The 24,237-nt window shown below is 35.0% G+C and overlaps 2 protein-coding genes, 1 non-coding gene and 1 pseudogene across 6 annotated transcripts in view; 2 read left to right on the top strand and 2 right to left on the bottom strand.

Annotated features, from left to right (window-relative positions):
• The window catches only part of TATDN3 (TatD DNase domain containing 3), a 19,495-nt gene extending 9,381 nt beyond the window's left edge, over positions 1-10,114 (bottom strand). For 2 of the 3 annotated variants that reach the window (XM_011364509.1, XM_011364510.1), the window contains exons 1-8: positions 9,838-9,974; positions 8,039-8,071; positions 7,052-7,125; positions 6,771-6,855; positions 2,617-2,679; positions 1,652-1,761; positions 1,429-1,484; positions 188-300 (exon numbers count right to left, since the gene is read on the bottom strand). In XM_011364509.1, coding sequence (XP_011362811.1) covers positions 188-300; positions 1,429-1,484; positions 1,652-1,761; positions 2,617-2,679; positions 6,771-6,855; positions 7,052-7,125; positions 8,039-8,071; positions 9,838-9,903 — 600 coding nt within the window. In that variant the 5' untranslated portion in view covers positions 9,904-9,974. The other variant, XM_023533209.1, reaches the window with a different exon arrangement.
• LOC111742658 lies at positions 6,015-6,133 on the bottom strand (annotated as a pseudogene).
• The window catches only part of NSL1 (NSL1, MIS12 kinetochore complex component), a 29,466-nt gene continuing 15,254 nt past the window's right edge, over positions 10,026-24,237 (top strand). For both annotated transcript variants that reach the window (XM_011364508.2, XM_011364507.2), the window contains exons 1-4: positions 10,026-10,284; positions 12,867-12,942; positions 17,309-17,439; positions 18,967-19,021. In XM_011364508.2, coding sequence (XP_011362810.1) covers positions 10,051-10,284; positions 12,867-12,942; positions 17,309-17,439; positions 18,967-19,021 — 496 coding nt within the window. In that variant the 5' untranslated portion in view covers positions 10,026-10,050. The remainder of the gene's footprint in view (positions 10,285-12,866; positions 12,943-17,308; positions 17,440-18,966; positions 19,022-24,237) is intronic.
• Positions 13,889-14,007, top strand: LOC111742654. The gene has a single exon (XR_002781415.1). It is a non-coding gene; the product is annotated as a 5S ribosomal RNA (ribosomal RNA).

Raw genomic sequence — 24,237 nt, 5'->3', positions numbered from 1 at the left:
TCATACTATCTGATTTTAAAACTTACTGTAAATCTAATGCAATCATGACAGCATGATATTGGCATAAGGAAGTAGGGACCTAAGATGAATTTTTGTAAAGTAACTAGAATAGTTTCACATGTATGTAATAAAAGCTCATATTTTAAAGTATATTTCACAAAGTATAAGATGAGGTAAAAGAATTTACCTGTCCACTTCTTATGATAGAAGGAGGAATTGAGAAGAAGTATCCAGCTTTCACTCCTTCCATGGCTACAGATGGCCGGCCGTCAAACGCATGTAGCAGCACTTTGTCAGCACCTCTCAAAAATAAAAGATAAATCAGAGTACCATTTTATCTCCTTAGAGGTTTTTCCATTAATTAATCAAATTGAACAACAAAGATCAGAAATTTTAAGTAAATGTTGGTCACTATGATATAAAGATAAGGTTCTATGACTTCTAAAGGGTGGATAAATGTAGTGTTCAAACAGTAGAATAAAAATAAATTCTTAATCTTCAGAATTAAAATATTAAAATTGAAGTGCAAATTTTTAAACATTTAGTCTTCTATACCATCAAACATTTTCCAGAACTTTGTGAACTGTCAAATTATTATTCTTTTCAGAAGTTTACGACCTGCCAAATTATTGTTCCTAATAGGAGGTTTTTAAGCAGCCAAATAGTCCTTAGCAAGAGTGCTAGTGGAAGAAGAAAGGGGGAGCTAACCGACTCACAAGTGAATAGTTAGCTTCATGAAATCACCTCCACTTCTTAAAGGATGGCTGCTTAGCCTGCTTAAAAATCATGGTCTCTGGGATTCCAAAAGGGTTCAGTACTCATCACTGAGAAATGCAATGCTTTCTAGTTGTAGGCAATTTACTTCACTATTTGACACTGTTTTTTCAAATGGCAGGTTTGACCATTACTGGGTTACAATCACCAGTGAGTTATGAAATCAATTTAGTGGGTCACAACTGACCAGTGTATACACGCGCGCGCGCGTGCACACACACACACACACACACACACACAGATGTACTGCTTCTTAAACTTTTTTGGTTTTCTGTATGTGTATAGACGGAGTCTCAAAATAAAGTCTTAATATCAAAAACAGTATACATGTGTATATACTGAGTCTCAAAGTTTATTTCTTACTATGGCCAGCACTTTACAAAATTTGAAAAATAATGCTATAAGATATATTTTTACTTTAGGAATATAAATTATTTGATCCAATTTTTCATTTTCTTTATCCTGGCCTGATAAATGCCACAATGACACTGAAAACCCTGTAAACATTTGTAAAATCATCCTAGTTGATTTCCACTCCACTCTTGCCCTATTTCCTTCCATTTAAGAAATCAAAATATGGCATGTTCTATAAGAATATGGACTGGAACTGCCAAACTTAAACATTAGGCACATTTGTCTCAAGAGCTTAAATACCTTGCTCATTTAAGAGGTTGATGGTGGGTCTTCCAGCTGAGCGTGAGTGGACATTTCTGTTTAACAACAACCAAAAATTCCATTTAGGTACTTAATCTGGTAATATTATCTTTGTTCTATTAAAGTAATTCAGTGAAAAAGAAATTTAGAGCTCAATTTCGAAGGAGTCATTACTTAATTTGCTCTATAGCTATTAATATATAAAGATGATTAATTAACCTACAAAGGCAAATTTAGTCTTTTGGCTAATTGGACCTGTCTGATTAGAACTTGTCTTTGCTCTTCCTTCTGTTCATCAGTGCCCGCAAATCTGGGGGAGAAATCTAGTCCCACCTATAAGAGTAAAAAACCAAAATTACATTTTTATATATTAATGAACCCCAAAAGACATACTATGGATCAGTACTGCCCAAGAGAGATATAATGGGAGCCACACATGCAAGCTACATGTCACTTTACAGTTTCTAGTAGCCACATTAAAAACATTAATACTTTATTTAATCCAATATATCTGAAACATTATCATTATTATTATATAGGAATATTATTTTAACATAATCAATGTAAAAATTATTGAATTATTTTACATTGTTTCTTTGGGGTACTATACTTATAGCACATCTCAATTTGGACCAGTCACATTTCAAGTGCTCAGCAGCTACATGTGATCATCACCTTGGACAGAAAAGATTATAAATGACTGCTTCCCTTGCATACTATTTTGGCATGCGTTGTTATAATCTATATTCTGAGTTTAAGTGTTATTCTTATCTTTGTCTTTATCTTTAAGTAGAAGTGGAATTTATTACCAAGTGATAAAAATGTTTCACAACAGTAAATAATAAAAAATGTTCTTTAATTATAAACTCTAGCCTATGTAAAGTATGTTTGTATATACTATTTTAACTAACTAGAGAGATGACCCATATTTAAGCAAAAGAAAAAAAGAGCAAAGTATATGGAAATGCTAATAAAATATTAACATAAATCTTTGGTGAGGCTTTCTACTGTTTCATCCCCAAGCTCTTTTGCTTATTGTCAAAGTTTCTATAAATCATTATTCAGCTGAACAGGGTGAACATAATTATTTAAGTCAGTTATAATAACCAATACTGAATTAAGTATTATTTTCATATATCATATGAAAGTCTGGATTAGAAGTTATTTGATCAGCTAATGGGTGTTTACCTCTCCAATTGCCAACAATCGATCTTTATAATTCTCAATAATGGGCAAAGCTTTATCCAAATCCTGAGAGAAAAAAATATATTTGTTAAAATAGAAGGAGAAGGAAACTAATATCTTATAAACACCTGTTATATGCCAGGCACCATGCTGTACTGGGTCCTTTACATATATTCAATTCCTTTAACCAGCTGAGGAATTAGGAATAGTAATCCTATAATGGTGAGTACTTCTATCTGGAAATTTGAGTAGTAATATCCCACACCCATTCAGGTTATAAGAATATAACTTTATGAAGATTCCCACTTAAATACTTCTTTCTGTTTAGGAGGCATTTCTCGGCATTTGGGAGGACTGATTTGGGTTTCCTGGAATAGATGAGCAAGAGAGAAGAAAGCCACCAGGGAGGTACCTTTGCAAGTGAGTTTTTGGGAGTGCCTTATGATATGTCCTTCTTTTAGGGTACTAATGGTTTGTGAGTTTATAATAGCAATAATCCCATACATCCTTTGCACTATTTTCACTGATTTCTTTGTCTTTATAATCCTGCTTGGCCTAGTTTTGTCCTAAAAATTAACAATATAAACGCTAAATATCACATATATTCTTGTTTGACAACTATTGAAGTAACTGTGTACCATTAGTTTCTATGATATTTCCACTTAGAGAATTTGCCCTGTGAGAGTTAGTTCCCTTGTAAGGCAAAGGAAAGAAAAATATGGAAAATTTGCTTCTAGATATCTTTTAAATTATTTTGAGGATTTTAGTCTCAGAAGTACCTGATTATCCTCAGGTATTTCGACTGAGAATAATCAGAACAAGGGAGAATTAAGAAAAGAAAGCTAAAACAAATGGCAGAGAAACAGGAGATTTTACAATTATGCCTCGAGAGAGCAAAGAAGATGCGGGAGAGTAAATCAAGGCTTTAGAATAGATTCTACTAAATCAACGAAGAAGAATTAACATTGTCATGAGGAGCTAAGCGTATTTAACCCCAGATATCAGAAAAGATGTCTGACAACAGCTGAGTAGGTTAAACAGTGTCAGGCAAAACTTTTTCCATATCGAACATCCAAACTGCTGTCTCTGAAAAAACTGGAAAGATTACCTAGGAAATGTCTGACACTTAGAAAGTCTTAGTCAGAAGTTGCATTTGGATGAAGACCAGATACAGGAAAAAACATGCTTCTTGGAATATTATTATTTATGAAAAAAGCAAAACTATTACACTGATACTGTTCCAACTCCTCATGAAATAATTTGTAAGTTTCTGGCAAGTCAAGGATAGTAAATAGGAACAAATATAAATCATATTACTAATTTAATCTGTGTAAATATATTTGTGTGTATAGTCTTGATCATTTTAATAGATATAAGAATATTTATAAGGACATTCACAGGCCTATTTGTGACTTCAGTTCTATTCCTACTTCTCAAGTTCCTTAACAGCTAATGTTTCTATTACGGGGGAGTTTTAAAGATCCTAAATCTCTATCCCCTAAGATTGGGTATATGACTACTATATAATTATTCATGATTTACAAATGAGGAAATTGAGACTTGGCAAAGTTAAGTGAAGTGCCACAGATCGCAGAAGCCATAGGCCCGGTCTCTCCCATGCTGCTGAAAAAAAGAGAGCACAGGGAAAGAAGGGAAGAGGGAAGGCAGGCAAAAGGTAAAAGGGAAGGAAGAAAGAAAATTTATTCTGCATGATTTTAACTAATTACGATGGATTTTTTATTTAAAAAAATGTTTAGTCTTCAGAACCTTTAGAATAGGGGCAGGTGCATGACAGGAATGAGTGAAGTGCGCAAAGTAGGGATAGGAGCCAACTGGAGGGTACATGATTGTGGTCAGTGAACTATGATGCTCCAAAGTATTCCCAGGACCTAAACTCTGCCTGGTAATAATATTTACTGAAAGAATTAACTCAGGAATGTGTTAAAAGATCTGTATGATAAGCAATTTTCATTTCAAAAACCAAGTTAGTTTAACAACTGCTAATTATATACCTAGCTTTGCACCACATTAGGAGCTGATGATCTAATCAATATAGGAAAATTAAACTATGGTACGGCCAATAAGTACACTAGGAATAAAATGAAAATAACTGCTTATCTGGTCTTTTCCAGATGACTATTTGAGATTTGATGAGCTCTTATCTGCTTTAAGAATCTAGAATTATATTGTTGGTATTTTAATTACTTCTGTAACTTAAACAATCCTATGGGTTCTACATTCATGTTGAAAATATGCCAAATCTACCCACTTCTCTTCATTTCCTCTGCTGCCACTGGTCCAATCCACTACTGTTTCTCACATGGGCAATTGTAATAGCCTCCTAACTATTCTTCTTCTTCCTTTTTTTTTCTCTTCAAAATTCATCCTTCACACCATAGCCAAAAGGTTTTCTTCAAAACATAAATCATATAAATCACATCTTGTCACTCCTCACTTTAAATCCCCCATTGATGTAAGCGAACATCCAGCAAGGCCTGTATGAAGCTGTCCCTGCTCAATCCCTCTGACCTCATCATTCATTACTTCTCCCTCTCTCTAGTCATATCTGCTCTTTCTTTTTCTTGACCACATCAAATTTGTTCCCACCTTAGGACCTTTGTGCTTGGCTGTTTCCTTTGCCTACAACACTCTGACCCTTCTCTTTGCTTGACCAATTCCTTTGTAGCATGCAGGTTGCAGTTCAAATGTCACCACCTCAGAGAGGTCTTCTTTACACAATCTAATAGCCAGCATCCACAATCCCGATCATATAATCTTGTTTTATTGTCTTTAACACATTTAGAGCTACCTAAAGTTTTCCTGTTTGTGTATCTAATTGTTGATTGCCTGACTGCTCTCATCTAGAATCTAGCTTCCATGAGAGAGATTTTACTCTACAGTGCCTGGAATGTAGTAGGTGCTCAGCAAACATTTGATTGATTAACTACATCAATGCCTTTTAATATAAATCTCGACATAAATAAAACCAATGCTGTCCCACTATGATCTCCAACATTTTGGGAATTGTAACTCTGGTGATTTAGCTAACTATCATATCAACAACTCAGGAGAGCTACAGCATATTTATTTTTATCTGAAGTGAATTAAAAGTAATTTTGTCTCAAAATAAGTAGAGCTATCTGGAGTATCTTAATGTAAAAATACAAACTCATTATTACAAAAAAGGATAGCTCTCATATCTTAATTTATTCATAGGTAACAAAAAGTCTTTATTTCTTCAAAATGGGGCTCTTGAGCCCATTATGTAATAAAGCACTTAAAAAATTGCATCTCCCTGATGCTGAGTCAGGAGATAAGCCTTAAATGTAAGAAATACTGACTATTGTGAGTATGTGAGATCTTGTGGGTAGAATCTTTTTTATGCTTTTTTTTATTTTTCACGCCTATAGCACCTGGTCTTCCTAGGTGGTCTCCCATCCAAGTACTAACCAGGCCCGACTCTGCTTAGCTTCCGAGATCAGACGGGATCAGGCTTGTTCAGGGTGGCATGGCCAGGATCTTTTTTAAAGAGGCAATAAAAGTAATGCAGTTTAATAGATCAAGAATGCTCCTAGAGGAATGGTTTAATGTTTAAAGAGAATGTCGTGTACTTGAACTCATCTGTTCCCTTATAGTAATGCATCTGTGAATTTGTATCTTTCTTTTCTGGATATTTTATTATTTTTTTTTTTGCCAAAGCAATATAACATGATAAAAAAAATATAAAAACAAGTCACTATAATTCTACCAGATCATCACAGCTACTATCATTTCTGTGTTTTTCTCTAGTCCTTTCGGTATAGAATATATTTTTATGTGATATAACTCATACTGAATAAACCATCTGGTATCCAGCTCTTCTTCCTATACTATACTGTAAACATTTCCCATGTTGCTAAACCATAAACCATATAACCCTCATTTTTTGTAAATACATTATATTTAACACTCTACAAGGTAACTAATTATTCCTTTATTTCTGAATCTCTAGGCTGCTTCCCCTTTTTCTCTATTATATAATGGTGTAATGAACATCTTTGGGAAAGAAGGTAGTATTTTCTTATTTTGGATTATTGCCTTAGACTATAAATCAGAGAAAGGAGGATTACTGAGTCAAAGGTATTATCCTTTTTCATAGTTCATGTGTTATCTGTTACCTTTAATGTGACACTTCTTTGGTCTTCTGGTGAAAGTCCTTGAATTGGATGAACACCCAAGCATGGCAGAACAAATCCATTATACCTAAAAATGTATAAAAAATTAAGAAAGCAGGAATATTAGACTAGTAGACAACGTTACTAAAGAACAAGTAGGAAAGAATATTTTTAGGGCTATATTATTCTTCTCATTCTCTTTAAAAATGATCATTGATATTATAAATATGACATCATAACTGCATCCATACTAGTAACTCTGAGATCTTAATGAGAAGTAGCACCTTTCTGAGAGCTGTATAATCTTTTCAAATTCTCCTGAATGTTCAGCAACCACCACAAGAGCCATTACATTGGCCTGAAACAAAAAATAATAGTCAGAGTCACAAATAATATATATCCAATATAATTAAATAAAAGTGTAATGTTTTCTGTGTTTTTAGTTATTTTTCCTCATTCATACTCCATCAATATAATCATAATGGCTATCGCCAAGCACTTGCTATGTTTCAGGAACTATGTTCAGTGAACATAAATATTATCTCATTTAATCTACATGACCCTATGAGGTAGGCATTGCTGTAATCCATTGTATAGATCAGGACGGAATTTTGGATGGAGTCAACGTGCCCAAGATCATTAGGCATATATAACTCCAAAGCCCACACTCTTAATTAATCTGTCATAGTGAAAGATGGCTGTATATAAAAATGTACTGGCAATCACTTCTCACTAACACTTTTGGGGAAGCCCATGAAATGCTAGTTATAATGAATTTCATAAACGCTTATAAAAATTAATATTTTTTTCCAAACAAATCAAAATGTTTCAGAAAACTTTTACAATTTCTCCAAGATTTCCAGAATAATATTAATTTTAAAATTGACAAATGCACTAATCCATATTGCTAATAAGCATGGTGGCTGAGAAACATGTTTTGGATTCAGACTATCTTGTCTGATCACTTTATGAGCAGTGTGTCTATTGGACAAGATACTCTCTAGTCCTTAGTTTCCTCATCTATAAAATGGGCAATGGTTAGCTATAAAATAGTAGCTTTCTCAGAAGGTTGTTATGAAACATGAAATGAGATAATGTACAGAAAGGGCTTAGCTCAGTACTCACACAGTAAACACTTAATAAATGCAACTTATTATTGACTTATTATTACTGAAGCATCAGCATAGCATATCTAAATTTCGAGCTGTTCTAGCTTGAAATTAGTAGGAAAGAGAAAACAAAAGAACAGGGAATTATAAATACTGACTTACTTTCTTGGCTTTCTCCAAGACATCATCCAGATCCTAAAATAAATAATCGCAATTATTTTAGATGAATATGTAACTGCTCCTTGGCTGCGTATTATCAATGTGGTTGAGGCACCACAAAGAATGACAAAGATGGCAAGAAACAGCATGGTGGAATGTGAAGAGCCTACACCCACCCACCTTCTGTTTACTCTTTTTCAGTAAAATCTAAGTTTTGTTACACTGCACTAAAACGGAAATTTATTGTCCAATGTAAAGAACACTTCTCTGTCCTCCTCTTACTCTACCTCTCACCAGCATTAGAAACTCCTTACTCGTTCACTTCTTCCTTCCTGAAATACTTTCCACTCTTGGCTTCTGCAATACCACTCTCCTGCAAACATCACTCTCTTACTGGCTACTTCACTGGCTCTCTCAGTCTCCTTCACTGGCTCTCTCTCTTCTGATTACAGGACCTTATGCTCCTTTCTCTGTACTCACTTTAAATGATCATATCCACAGGTTTAAATATCATTATTACACTAGTGAGTCCCCAATTTTTATCTCCAGCCTATTTTTCTCTCCAAACCCCAAGATTCACATTTAAAAATGATTACATGAATGTGCCAAATTCAACCCATGTGCTTTCCATTTGGATGGATATTAGGCCTTAATATGTGCCAAACATAACTTTTTATTTTCTCCCCAACAAACCTACTCCATCTGCCTGCCCTGCCCAACCTATCTTCCCTCATCTCAGTAAAGGGCACCACCGTCCTCCCTACAGCTTCAAGTCCTCTTTTTCTCTCCCTCTCTACATCCAATTCCTCACTCAGAACGTACTACAGATCCTATCTCTAAAATATACCTTGAGTCCATCTAATTCTCTCAAATTACCCAAGCAACCACCATCGCCTCTTGTCTACATACTGCAAAACCCTCCAAACTAGCCTTCTGTCTTCCACTCTTGCTCTCCTCTATCCGTTTATTCACATCAGCAAAATGGTTTTAAATGGACATCAGATCTTGTCGCTCTCAAAAGAAAAAAAAAATAAAGAAAAAATAAAGAAAAGGAAAAAAAAAGAAAAAGAAAAAAACCTTTACTAGATCTGCATTGTTCTCCTAATGCAATCCAAACTCCTTACTGACCTACCTCACCTGTCTCCTGCAAACCTCTCCAGTCTTGTTTCATGCCTCTTTCTAGCTCATCAGGCTCCATCCAGCATTTTGGTAGCATGAACGTGCCAAACTCAACCTGCTTGCTTTCCTCACCACCGTACACCCATCTCCTTGTTTGGCTGGCTCTCTGTCTTTCCAGGCCCAACGTAAGTGTCACTTCTTGAGAGGTTTCCTCCCTAAAACAGACTCCGTTCTTCTTTCTCTATTAAGAGCCTCTAGTTCCCAATGTAGCGGGCAAAACACTTTGTAACTCTGATCTTTGTGTTTGCTTCTCTCTTCCATTACAAGTGGAGCACGCAGTGAGTGGTAGCGAGCCCGTGTTTTGGAGAACCTGTCCTGGGGAAAGTGGATTCTCAGCCAGGAGCTGAGAGGCGGGTGGGATAAATAGCCAGGCCAAACGGAGGTAGGGGGAAGAACCCGTAATAGCGAATAAAAGTAGAGATAGACTTCTCGCTATTGAGAATCAGAAAAAACAAATCAGTATGACTGAGGTTAAATAGGAAGTCAGGAGCAAGTCACACGGGCCATGGACAGGGGCCTGGGAGGAGCTGGGGCTTCGTGCTAAGGGAAAAGAGCAAAGGTGACCTGAAGAGAAAGGACGGGGGTCGCCCCGCTCCCACAGGCCGGGTCTCGCCGTTACATACGCGGTCAAAGTCTGAGTCGGCGAGGTGGCAGTGACAGTCCACCAACCCTAGGCCCACCGCGCCCATCGTCGCCGCCGCTGTGGCACTCTACACTCTCGCAGAGCCTCAGCCGGAACGCTGCTGCGGCGCTGGGCTGAGTTTCCGGGCGCACGCTTTCTCCTGTGGCACTCGCTTCCGCTTCCAGAGTTCCCGCCCACATTTCAAACTGGAAAAATGGCGGGGGCTCCTGACTCGGTGGGCCTTTCGCCTCCGCGGGACGCAGAGAGAGGTGTCGGGACAGAGGACCGCACCTCGGCCTCCGCCACTTCCCGTGAGGACTTCCGGGTGCGCTGCACCTCGAAGCGGGCCGTCACGGAAATGCTGGAACTGTGCGGCAGCTTCGTGCAACAGCTCGGGGACGCACTGCCAGAGGAGATTCGGGAGCTTGCGCTGCGGGATGCGCAGTGGGTATGGGTCCAGTAGCCATCTCTTGTCTTATCACCCCCTTACTCCAGGTCTCAGGGCTCAGGAATCCACGCCAGGCTTCCACAAAGTTAACGGTGCCCCATGCTTCCGTAGAAGCAGCCTGAGAAACCTGAGGGAATGAAACAGGTCTAGTGTCAGCTAGGTATTATTAGTTGCTTAGACCAGTGCTGTCCAATAGAAAAACACAAGGCGAGCTAGGTATGTAACTTAAAAGTAAGAAAAAAATAGGTGAAATTAATTTTAATAATATATTTTATTTAACCCATTATATCCAATATATAGTTTTAATTTGTACCAATAAAAAATGGAAGTGGTTTTTTACATTCTTTTGTTCGTACTAATCTTTTCACATCTGGTGTCTGAAACTTACAGCTATCTTCTTCAGGACTAACCACATTTTAAGGCTCAGTCGTCCCAGTGGCTAGTGGCTCTCCTATTAGACAGTGCAGACTTATACTCTACGAGGAATTCCCCAGGAACGAGAATCCTGGAAGTCTGTACCAGGCTAGCTTTTGGCCTTACTTTTGCCTGTTTTGGTACATGTTGTGAAGAGATTGAAGACATTTTCCATAGAAGTCTAAGAAAGCTGTCTTGTTAGAAACTTCTCTAAGATCATACGCAGGTCTTTATAACGCATCTCCCCTTCCTTTCTCCAATATTTTGCAAAGCCTTGAAGAAGATAGTATTTGGGGGGAAAATACAACAAATTGAAGGATTGATGCCTGTCATATGCAAGCACACAATCTATATGTAGAAAAAAAGTTTAAAATCTTATAATTCAGCATTCCTGTGGTGCGAATGACCACAATGCAAACAATAAAAGTAAAGATTAAGAATAAGAATGAAGAAGCACTCCCTGAGTTGTGATTCTGTATTCCAGTTTTGTACACAGTGGCTCTTGTGTACAGAGGGAATCTCCTTGTAAGCCAAAGAAGAATAGAGACATACCTCAAGACATAATTTTTTGGGAAAAGACTGCTTCATTGTGTAAGGATCTTAGAGTTTGCTCCTTTCTAGGAAGTGCTAAGATTCTTAGAATATTTAATTATCTGGCAGAAAAAGAGGAACTCAGCTTAACCTAGTATACCTTAATGGGCAACAAAGTGAATTAGAGATAAAGGTTTGAAAACTTAAAACTACCAAGGGAATTTGCTTGTCCTTTAAATAAGAGAACAAAAGGCAGAGGCTTTAACTATGTTGATGTATATCTACCTAAAGCCACATAATATGATAACATTATTTAAAAAATGGTATTGATACAACTGTACCAATGAATACTACAAAGACAATTTGTATTCTCAGGTAATCCTTGAAAGTCTATCTATAAAGTCTATTTATTAAAATTTTAAAGTGTAAAATATGTACTTTAATTCATAATTATCATGCATTATTTGATTTATGCTTATTTTTAATTATACAAAATGTGCAAAAATACATCCTCATTGTAAAAAGTAGCACAAAACAAAGTGTTTGAATTTCCCTCCCTTGTCCCTCTCCCTTCCTGGAAATAACTTACTATTTTGGAGGGCCCTTGGAGGGTGCATTCCTTCTATACCCTTTTTTATGGTTTGACATTTCTCTAATTTTTTCTTTTGTTTTTTTACATTAAAAAACAAGTATCATGTCTATGTATTATTAGCAACCTGCCCACCTCCCCCTCCTTTTTTTTTTTTTTACCAAATATGTCTGACTATTATTTGTTAGTGTTATGTAGAGATATACTTCATTCTTTTTAAGTATCGTGTGGTGTGGATATATTGAATATTTAACCATTCTCTTAATTTTGAATTTAGATTTTATTTTCTCAGTATTTCATAATTTCAAGCAGTGTGAAATAAACATTCCTAGTACATCCTCTTTATGTTTTTATGAGAATAGTTCTTTAGGGTACATTGTTAAGAGTGAATTGTTAGATAATAGGGAATGTGCATTTAAAATTTTGGTGGTGCTACCAAATTCTTTTTGTCCTTTATTTTTTAATGTATTATGAACATTTTAACCCGACAGAAAATAGACTAGTACAGTGAACACCCATATATTCATCACCAAATTTAAGTTGTCAGAATTTTCTACACTTCCTTTTTTAAAGCAAATCCCAGATCTTATGTCATTTCATCCCTAAATACTTCACTATACATCTCTAAAAATATACAGTCCTTTATCAAGTAGACATTAATTTCACTTTCTTTTAAGCATGTATATTTTTCCTTTTAACACTGACATTCCACAGCATATGTTATACTTATATCGTTGAGATTCAACTGAGCCCAAATTTGTTAGCTTTTATTTTTTTCTTTCATATAAGAAGTACATGTTTTGTTTTCAAGAATATTCTAAAATTTTGCATCAAATATTCTTATAGATAGCATAACGGCTATCAGAACTAAAATGTAGGTAGATTCAATAATTGAAATGGAATCTTCATTGAAAATATACTAATAGGCTAGTCTGCCACTTTTCTTTATATTCTCTATCACAAATCTGAAATTGTTATTTTGCCAAAATATTTGAATTCAGTATTTAAAATTATTTTTAGTGACTTGACTATTGTGAATTTATTGCAGACTTTTGAATCAGCTGTGCAAGAGAATGTCAGCATTAATGGGCAAGCATGGCAAGAAGCGTCAGATAATTTTATGGGTATGTGATTTAACTTTTCCTTCTGTCATTAATTTCTGACTTATTTTTGTAGCTAATTTTATTTTGAATGCTAATTTATAATCACCATTTTCAGTGTTACTTCTCTTCCAAATTTTTTTTTACTGTGGGAGAAAAAAGAGAAAACTAATCTTGAGAATTATTGAAGTTGTAATCTGAGGCAAACAACACAGTAGGTACCTTGATCCTTTGTATATTCTATCTGGCATTCTCAACAAGACTTTCATCTGATTAATCTTTGAAAGTACCCTTGTTAGTAGTTTATTGCAAAATACTGTAGAACTATCCCCAGATGAAGAAACAGGCCCAGAGAATTCCTATGATTAATACCTTACAAATCCAGTTGTATTTTTACAAGTGATCGTGAGGTAGTGAAGTATCCTTTTAGAAGTGTGAAGTTAAAGTATGAGAGTACCATGTAAAGTCTGAGGTCACCATTTGGAGAAATCTTAAAAAAGACAACATTTTCCTGGTCCAATGCAGACTTGTTTGAACTCTAGCTAATGGTGTTGACTTATCTAAAGAACTCAAAGTTTCAGTAGAAAGAAAATATTCAGTGTAGGAAGGAAAAAATTCAGTAGAAAAATAATAATCAGTGTGGGAAGAGAGGCCATATTTTCCAGTAATGTCCAAGAGAAGGTCCACCCTGACGAAAGAGCCAGAGAGTTTTGTCTGGTGATATTCCAGACATCTGACCAGCATACGTTGAATACCACCGGTAACTGTTCTGATTATTTGCTTATACCCTCAAGCTGATTCCAAGCCCATCAAGCAACCCCTTGTGATTAAAATTTTTCTTCTCAACATTAAGATAATACTTTACCCAGAAGACGTCACTGTCTAATACTTAGGGTCTTTATAGTAGTTATTTCTTTAAATTCATCCAAATTCACTTTCTGGTTTACATTTTAAAACATTACAGATAATAGTCTACAGCCATGCCACCCTGAACAAGCCCGATTCCATCTGATCTCGGAAGCTAAGCAGAGTCGGGCCTGGTTAGTACTTGGATGGGAGACCACCTAGGAAGACCAGGTGCTGTAGGCATAAAAAATAAAAAATAAGGGATTGTAAACTGACAAGGTCCTTGCAATCTGTGAGGTCAAGGGTTGCCTCGCCTAAAAAATCAATAAATCAATAAAAAATAAAACATTACAAATAATAACACTGGATTTCTCAAATATTATCAGAGTGATTGCCAGTAAGTAGGGAAAAGGGAGTATATCAGAATCACCTAGGGGTATTTTCAAACTATGCAGCCTTTCTTGTGTCTTTATCTGACTCTCATTCTGTGAAGTCACTTTGGAATTGCTTTATTGTTTGGTCCAGACTGCCTTTAGCAACACGGTTCATCAATTTATAGATTAATAAATGTATTTTCTGACAGGTTGGCAGCCTGGGTCGAGTGTTTATATTCTTTGTCCTTTTTTTCCCCTTATTCCTATGAGTGGAAATAGTTGAAAATACACTTTTACCTTTTTTCATGGGCACTTGATAAATGCCAGTCACCATGCCAAATGCTGGGAAGTAGATGAAAAGACATGGTTGTTACCATTTAGGAACTCATCGTTAATGGAAGGAAATGGACAAGGAGTCTCTATACTCTTTGGGAAGTGGGAGTAGACATACAGAATAGATCGTTGTTAAATTAAATGCATTTAATAAATGAGAATGTGCTAGACAGAAAGGAGGAAGGAAGAATATTTAAAGCAAATAAAACAGCCTGTGCAGAGACACAAAGAAGTGATATGTTTGGAAAATGTCAGAAGTGAGTTGGGAAAACTAATGGCCAATATGGCCAGAAAGATTAGTTGGGGCCAGATCACAGAGAGCCCTGTAGGATATGCTAAGGAATTTGCACTTTATCTTATAATGGGTAACCAGTGAAGGTTTTTGAAGTAGAACTAACATCAGAAGGTTTGTGTTTGAGAAAGCTAACTGCTGGCTGTGTGGAGGATGAATTGGAGAAGGGAAAAATTCAAGGCAGACAGACCTTAGGGAGGTTATTGCAATAGTACAGCAAGATGGTTAAAGACTTGCCCTAAGACAGTGGGAAAGGAGAGAAAGAAAAACGTTCAAGAGCTGTTCAGGAGATGGAATTAGCATTTGATCTAATATATAGAAGCAGTAAGTAAGCATCAAAAAGGCAGAGGTTTTTGTTTATTTTGTTCACTGAGATCATTGTATAAATGAATGAAGTAATGAAGGAATATACAAATATACGTACAAGTAAAAACAACTCAGGGTAGTTAAGAGAGGCCCCTTATCTACCCTGAGCGGACTTGAATTCAGGAGGCTTGACCAGGCACATTTAAGAATTAAAATGTAAGTTCCTTTAGAGCAGGGACTATATTTGTTTTTTTCATTACTATGTTTTCAACACTTACCTTTACACATAGTAGGCACCCACTAGATATTTGTTAAATTAATGACTAATCTTCCCTGCTCAAATTGTTTATACATTTCAATCTTATAGGTTTATCATTAGGTGGCGCTAAGAAACCATTGTCCTTTCTACACAGAAGATTTAGCTGAGAGACTTGATTTTTTTTTTTTTGTTTTAACTGATTGTGAAGTAGTTCATTATTCTTGTCAGGTTAGTTCTTGACTTTTTAAATGGGTAAATTAAAATTTCGGGAGGTCTAACTGAAGTGTCCTATGATAGATGATTGGATAAAGAAGATGTGGCACATTTATACAATGGAATATTACTCAGCCATAAGAAAAGATGAAATACTGTTATTTGCGACAACATGGATGGATCTTGAGATAAACATGTTAAGCGAAATAAGTCAGACAGAAAAATTGAAAACCATATGATTTCACTCATGTGGGATATAAAACTGAAAGCAACAAACAGACTTATGAACATGGACAGTGGGTTAGTGGCTACTAGAGAAACGGGGTGGGGGAAGAGATAGATAGCGGTAAAAGGGGTCAAATATTTGTTGACAGAAGGAAATCTAACATTGGATGGTGAACACACATACTATTGAATTGTACACTTGAAACTTATTTGATTTTATTAATGTCACCCTAATAATTTTTAGTAAAAAATTAGGGAGGGCTGCTTATTTACATGACTGTTCAAAATAAGAAACAACAATGTCTCTCATACGACTCTCAAAAGAAGTAATTTAGTTGGACTTCTTACATGAACGAAAGGCCATACCCAATGTTCCTCAATTATCTTTACCCAATAAGTATATGCTAATATATGTCAGCAATGTCTCAAAATATTTCGTTTCCAAAAATATTGTACTTCTCCCTAATGAAGCTTCTACTCAGTAAAGTAAATAGATCCGTTTCTAGCATAGACTTTGACACAGCAGAATACATGATGTAAGACCGATTAAGCTGAGGACCTAGCTCTTTAGTCTTTTTAACGACTTAATATCTGTTACTCTTTGAAATGATTTTCAAAGTGAGACTGATGTATCACCTGCATTCATTTCGTCTAGGGTGCTTAATGTGTGGGCCCCATTCCAGAGATACTACTGAATCAAAATTTCTGCACTTTTGACAAGTTCCCCAGGTGATTATTCATTCTGATAAAGTTTGAAAATCACTATTTAAAAACAAAAGAAATCAACTGATAAATGGTTTTAGCTAAATTAGTCACTATATCTTTTACTTTTTTCTGACATTTATCCAGTTGAGCCTATTTCAGATATAGCTACTCCATTTACTACTATCACAGCTTTGGTTCAGCACATAAAAAAATTCAAAACTTGTTAGCATCCCTGACATTAAATGCCCTTTACAGTCTAGTTCCTTTATCATCCTTTCCCTATACTTTATCCTGCAGCCATTTAGAACTTTTTCCCAAAAGCTATATGATCTTGCGAATACTGTTTCCTCTGCCTAAAATGCTTCCCCCTATTTTTTTTTCTTACCTATTTTTATCTGTTGGATTTATACTTATATTTCAAGGCCCAGTTCAAATGTTACTTTCTCTTTAAAGTCTTAAATTCCACAGGCAGAGTTAGCGTTCCATTGTTCTGTGTCCCGGTAGCATTTTGTTCTTATCTTTATTGAATTTATCAAGTTGCTTTGCAATTACTTGTCTTTTTCTTCTAGTGAACTGTGAGCTCTTAGAGAGTAGGGATCGTGATATGTTCATCTTTGTATTTCTCTGATTTTAGACTGGCTTCCCATTAAGTGCTTATTAATTGATTGTTCAATGCGTAAATGAATTCGTCACCAAAGTGGGGGCATCATTAACTTGCCAGTTTGTTTACTTTAATTATTGCATTTTCTAAATTTAGTTTATTTATATTACATTTCCATATAGAATATAAACAATGTGTTATAAGGAATTTTTAAATTTTTTTTCCCCATGAAATAGATTCTGATATCAAAGTACTCGAAGATCAGTTTGATGAAATCATAGTAGATATAGCTACAAAACGTAAGCAGTATCCCAGAAAGATCCTCGAATGTGTCATCAAAACCATTAAAGCAAAACAAGAGATTCTGGTAAGACAGTTTACCTTTAAAGCAGTAAATTTTATGTTTTATCTGTTTTATTACACTAAAATTAAAGTATAAGATCCATGTGGAGATAAATGGTATTTTGTTTCCTTTGTCTTTCCTGCCTTAATTACTACTGTTTGTCTTTTCCTATTTTAAGTCACTAGGTTTTGAACACAACTGATACTAAAATAGAATTTAAAGATGGAAGATTGACAATGACTTTCTAAATCCGAGACCAGCAAGGAAAAAGAAATTTATCTTCTAAGGCTTTTCTTTCTATTTGTCATTTGTGTTTGGCATTTATTTGTATATGATTATATATTTTGGAAGGTACTTTAGTAAAATTGATGATGAAGATTGAGTACCTATTCATAGTACTGAAATTTGCTCTATGAATTGTTTGTAATTAATTTTTTTCCAAAGGTCATGATGGGGCTGAAGTAGGTCTGCTGGAAATGGCTTTGCTTCTGCAGTAAGAAATGTATGTTGCTTTAGATTGTGCTATGCTATTTGTCCTTAGTTTTTGAAATTAATATACTTAATATATAAATCTTCTAGTTGCTTCCCTTTCAGGAATTGTTTTAGACAGTAAAGGCAAGTACTTTGTCTAAAATATTTTTGTCATTCTATAAGAAAAAATATTTATAAGTAGAATTTTTCATTTTTTTCTTCTGTAGCAGTTCTCAAAGAACTATCCACTTCATCTCCCTATCCCCTTTTTAAAGTTTCTTTAGGAAAAACATTTAAAATGTGTTTATTTTCCAGTATGTCCCTCCCTGTAATTATACCTCCCTCCTCAAAGAAAGCATGGTATTCAGTATTTCATAAAAGAAAGAAAGTCGGCAGGCCTAGGTGAGGTATAGCTGTAGAAGATTAAAAAGTGATACAAAATGGCTGGGATGAAGATGCTAAAGACTGCTTTTTTAAAAGAAAAAAAACAAAAAACAAAAACCTTTTTAGCTCTTGCTAGCTTTGAGCAAGAGTAAAGAGAATATTTTCCTCTTTCTTTTTGCCTGAGTTGTGGCTCCTGTTCCTATAGTTCTGCTACTGTAGTCTCAGCGTGTCACAAGATACATAGGCTTTAGTGTTGCTGACATGGTAGTGGCTTAGCCACTTTTTAAATCAGAGTTTTGTGGGAACATGAGTTCTGAGTTCCAACATTTGTGTTAAAATGAACTTTCGAAAAAAAAAACAAAACAGTTCATTCATAGTTTGGAGACTACCTATTACTTTAAATACAAAATTTAATCTCTATACCTTTAATTTGCTTAATTGCTTTTCTTATGTTTTTTTTTTTGTGGTGCTATTTCTTAGTGTATGCAGTAGGTGGCAATACTATAAAAGGTATAATTCAGACTTAGGTTGACTTTTTTCCTCCCTTCCCTACAGATTTCAAGATCCAATTTTTGTTGTTTTGGCAAAAGAATGGTATTACTGACTAATAGTATATTTGCCTATGTTAGCTGAAGGAAATGTTTATATGAGGCATTAAGTGGTTAAATTAAATATTTTAATTTATATTATGTTTAGAAGCAGTACCACCCTGTTGTACGTCCATTGGACCTAAAATATGACCCCGATCCAGGTGAGTCTGTTCATTTGTGGTAAAAATGAAGCATCAGCTTGTAATTTTCAAGAAGTCCTAATACTCTTTTAAAGTTGTCAGCAATATGAGTATTTTCCTTTTAATGTTCTAACTCACTACCAGTCATCCATGTTTAGTGAAGACTAAGGATTATGAGAACTTGCTCTAAACCTATTGATTCAGAATCTCTAGGAGTAGGACCCAAGAATCTGGACTTTCGTAAGGCTCTCCTGACCTAGAATATTATAACACCTTTCCAGTCTCTAACTTCTATTATAACACCCTCCTATCTCTAACTGCTTTTATACTATCCATTTTTTGCATTACAGCCAGCTATACTATTGAAGCACTCATGGTGTCACTACCCAGTGACATTGGTTTTTCATCATTTATAAAATAAAATCCAATAAAAATATAATGTTGAACTTAGGAAGAGATATACACACTTGCTATGCCTTTGAATTCAATTCTGTTTCCATTTAGATGCATTCTCTGAAATAGAGAGAAATCTAATTGATTCAGTTATGTAAATTCGGAAACAGAACTGGCATTGCTAAAAATGTGGATCATATATATTTTTAAATGACTCCATTCTCACATTTAAAAATTTGTAAAAATTTTCCTAAGAAACCTCTTGGAATTTCCCTTTGTAATTCAAAAGTACCATTTCTGAACTATTAGAAAAACAGTTAAGACCTTGGTTTATTTGTAAGGATATTTATTCTTAGAGATTTTGAGTACCTTACCTTTATCGAATTCTGAGCTACTTCCTGTCCCCTACCCTCCCCAAATCTCCAGATAAATGGAATAAACTGAGAAAGGGAAGTACAAACATAAAGATACTCTGAAATTGGTTAAAATCACAGCATTCGCTGTATTTGAAAATAAAAATCGACCTAGGACCTACTGCTTAATTGTCATGGTTCACTAAAAAGGGATAGTTGCCAAAATACAGTGGTTGACATATACTTGTTTTGGTTTTGAACAACATAAAAATAAGATTTAAAACTTGTGCTATCATAATATACTCAAGTATTACTACTTTTTAGATACAGTTAATTCTCCTCTAAAGAAACTTGGTAACTTTTTTATCTTAGGAGGGAAAACAAATTAAATGATCCTTTGAAGGTCTACGTGATTTTATTCCTACCATTCCAGTTATGTAGTCTTAGAAAAATCTCTATATCATATGATTCTCACTTCAAAAGTAAGCAAAGGAATAATCAAAATCTATCTTTTGGATAAATTCTGAAGAGGTTTTTTTTCATTATACATTTTCATATGACTATGAGCTTAGAATAGTGTCAGCTCTTTAAGCACAACAAAATTAAGTTTTATTAGCTGTATATTCTCGGATAAGTCCCTTCAAGCATTAGTTTCTTTATGGCAAATTCTAGATTTGGAGCCTGATGCTGTAGGTGCGAATACCAGCTTTATCACTAAATATTACAGAAATGTCCTGCCTCTGTACTGAGGTTGTTATGAATCACATGAGATAAGAGGCTCTATAAACTATAACTAAAATATATTAGTAGTTGGTAAGCAGATGCTATGTAATAAACCTATTATAAATTTTATCCCATTTTCAATAGTATGCTTTATAATACTGCGTAGCTTATAATGTACCTGTTAAAATCATATGAAGTTAATTAAAATGGCTTAGGGGAAATGTGGAAAGCATAAATTTATATGGCACCTAAAAATCTGAATCAGCTGCATGGAAAAAGTTTTATAGGAACTCGTTGAAGGTTTTTTTCTTTTTGTTGCTAGACTATTAAGTGATATCCCTTTTTTTTTTTTTTTTGAGAGCTGACACTTTTAAAGGTTGTCTGGTTTTCAAAATACGATACACTCATCCCTTGGAATCTGGGAGATTAGTTCCAAGACCCGCACAGATACCAAAATCCATGGATGCTTAAGTCCCTTATTTAAAATACCACAGTATTTGCATATAACCTACCTACTTGCTTCTGTGTACTTTAAATCACCTCTAAATTAGTTATAATACCTAATACAGTATAGATGCAATGTAAATAGTTATACTATATTGTTTAGGGAATAATGACAAGAAAAAAGTCTAGATGGAACCATCATAAACCTAACTATATAGTACATGTCTGCAGCAGTGTAACATTTTTTCCTCAAATATTTTTAATCCGCTGTTGGTTGAATCCACGGATGTAGAACCCGCGGATGCAGAGGGAGGGCCAGCCATACTTAGGCTATGTGTATAACACTGATTTGGCATAATTATGTTAGAAACTTTTGGAGGATACAGAAGTAAAGCAGACGTATTTACTCTACAAAGAGCTTATGTTTGAGTGGAAGAAATAAGAGATGAACATAAAACAGGATCTTTTATGCCCTCTGATTCCTTTCCCAGTTTTTGCCATCTGATAAATGGCACCTTCACGTACATATTGCTTGAGCCAGAAGTCAACCTTGAGTTTTTCCTCTCCTGAACTCCTCATATCCAGTCCATCAATAAGTTCTACAAATTATTTCTTTGAAATGTAATCTCATTATCCACTTCTAGGTCACCATCACTCTAGCCAGGATTTTTACACTTGCTTTCTAGAAGGTCTTCTTGTTTTACCCTTCCTCTCCTTCCTTCCATTTTATATACATCAGGCACAATTGATTTTTTTTTTAATCTTTGAAATATTTCAAATGTATAGAAAACATGGAGTATAACATAATGAGCATTTTTGTACCTACTCATACGCGAGGGCTCTTCACATTTTGCCAAACTTGCTTCATACATTTTTAGGAACTAAAACGTATGGATATAGTTGAAACTTTATTTGCACCCCTTAACCATTCCTCCACTCCCTTTTACTTCAAAAGTAACCACTATCCTCAAGCCCTGTGGATCCTTCCTATTCATGTCCTAGTGCTTTTACTTTATAGATATGTATCCATAAACATGTCTGGCATCTGTTTTTAAATTTTATATAAATTGTATATATTGGCTATATATTATTCAACTTAACTTTTTCCCCTCAACATTGTATACACACATAGCTCTCTGTTCAATTAGCTACTGTATAGTATTCCAGAGTATGAATATACCAGTTTATCCATTCCTCTACTGAGGGACACTTAGATTGTAGTTTTTTCTTCTATAAACAATATTGCAATGACCATTCTTATACCTGTCTCCTTAAGTAGTATAAATATGCCACAGATTTTCTGGGATAGATTTCTGGAAGCAGAATTTCTAGGTCATAGGGTTTGTTTCTATTTATCTTTATTGCATTTAAGCTTTTTTACCTCTCCAAAGTAGTGATGTCAGTTTACACTCCCACCAACAATGTTTGAAAGTTACTTGCTTCTTCACATTTTGCCAACAATTCTTAGTCTTTACATATATATAATATATATATTATATATAATTCGATGGGCATACATTAGTATTTAAAGTGAGGTTGAGCATCCTTTCCTATGTTTTTTGACCCTACTTCTCAGTTTTTTGACCCTACTTCACAGTTTCCTATGTTTTTTGACCCTACTTCTCAGTTTTTTGACCCTACTTCACAGTTTTCTTCTGTGAGTTGTTTATTTATAATCTTTGCCCATTTTTCTATTGGGTTGTTTCAACTTATTCATTTCTAAGAGCCATACACACAGGCACATATACATATGCACATGCGTGTGCATTTTAGATGCTAATCCTTTGGATATAAACACTGTAAATATCTGTCGTCAAGTGTTGGCTTGTCTTTTAACTATTTGTAATGTGTACATATATATATTCACATACACACACACACACATATGTATATATCTTAATGTAGTAGAAATTACTAGGTTTTCTCCTTTATAATTTTTTCTTTAAGAAATCCTCTACACAGGTGGCATAAAGACCCTTTGTTATTTTCTTTCTTTTTTACAATTCAGCAGTAAGTCATATATATATTACATTGTGTGTTCACCACCCATAGTTAGATTTTTTTCTGTCACCACATACTTGACTCCTTTTACCCCAACTACCTCCCACCTCCCCGCTTCCCTCTGGTAACTACTAGTCCGCTGTCCATGTACATGAATCTCTGTTCGTTTGTCATATTTGTTTGTTGCTTTTAGATTTACATCTTACATATAAGTGATATCATGTGGTTTTCAACTTTTTCTGTCTGGCTTATTTCACTTAGCATGATTATCTCGAGATCCATCCATGTTGTCGCACATGGCAGTATTTCATCTCTTATAGCTGAGTAATATTCCACTTTATATATGTACCACAGCTTCTTTATCCAGTCATCTATTGTAGAACACTTCAGTTGCTTCCATGTTCTAGCCACTGTGAATATCGCTGCTGTGAACATTGGTGTGCATATATCTTTTCAGATAAATGTTTTCAAGTCTTTGGGATAAATACTCAGTAGAGGGATTGCTGGGTCATATGGTAGATCAAGTCTTAGTTTTTTGAAAAACGTCTATACTGTTTTCCATAGTGGTTGTATCAATTTGCAGTCTCACCAGCAGTGTATGAGGGTTCCTTTTGCTCCGCATCCTCTCCAACACTTGTTATGACTTGTCCTACTGAAAATTTTACTCTAATGGGTATGAAATGGTATGTCATTGTGGTTTTGATCTGCATTTCCCTAATAGCTAGCAATGCTAAGCATCTTTTCATATGTTTGTTGGCCATTTGTATATCTTCTTGGGAGAAGTGTCTGTTCAGGTCCTCTGCGCATTTTTGAATTGGATTGTTTGTTTTTTTGTTATTGAGTTATATGAATTCTTTGTATATTTTGGATATTAGGCCTCTATTGGAGGCATTGCTTGCAAATATATTTTCCCATTCAGATGGTTGTCTCTTTGCCTTGTTGACTGTTTCTTTTGCTCTATAGAAACTTTTTAGTTTGATATAATGCCATTCCTTTATATTTGTTTTTACTTCCCTTGCTTTTGAGGTCAAATTCATAAAATCCTCTTTAAGTCCAAGGTCCATGAGTTTAATACCTATGTTTTCTTCTATGCAATTTATTGTTTCAGGTTTTATATTCAGGTCCTTAATCCATTTTGAGTTAATTTTGGTGTGTGGTGATAGACAGCGGTCTAGTTTCATTATTTTGCAGGTGGCTTTACAGTTTCCCCAGGACCATTTATTGAAGATGCTTTCCTTTCTCCATTGTCTATTTTTACCTCCTTTGTCAAAAATTATTTGCCCGTATAAACGGAGGTTTACTTCTGGACTCAATTCTGTTCCA

Source organism: Pteropus vampyrus, unplaced genomic scaffold (genome assembly GCF_000151845.1).
Source record: "Pteropus vampyrus isolate Shadow unplaced genomic scaffold, Pvam_2.0 Scaffold98, whole genome shotgun sequence".
In the NCBI taxonomy this organism is placed as follows: Eukaryota; Metazoa; Chordata; class Mammalia; order Chiroptera; family Pteropodidae; genus Pteropus; species Pteropus vampyrus.
Note: the sequence above shows the minus strand (reverse complement) of the source record. Positions and strands in the feature narration are given on the sequence as shown.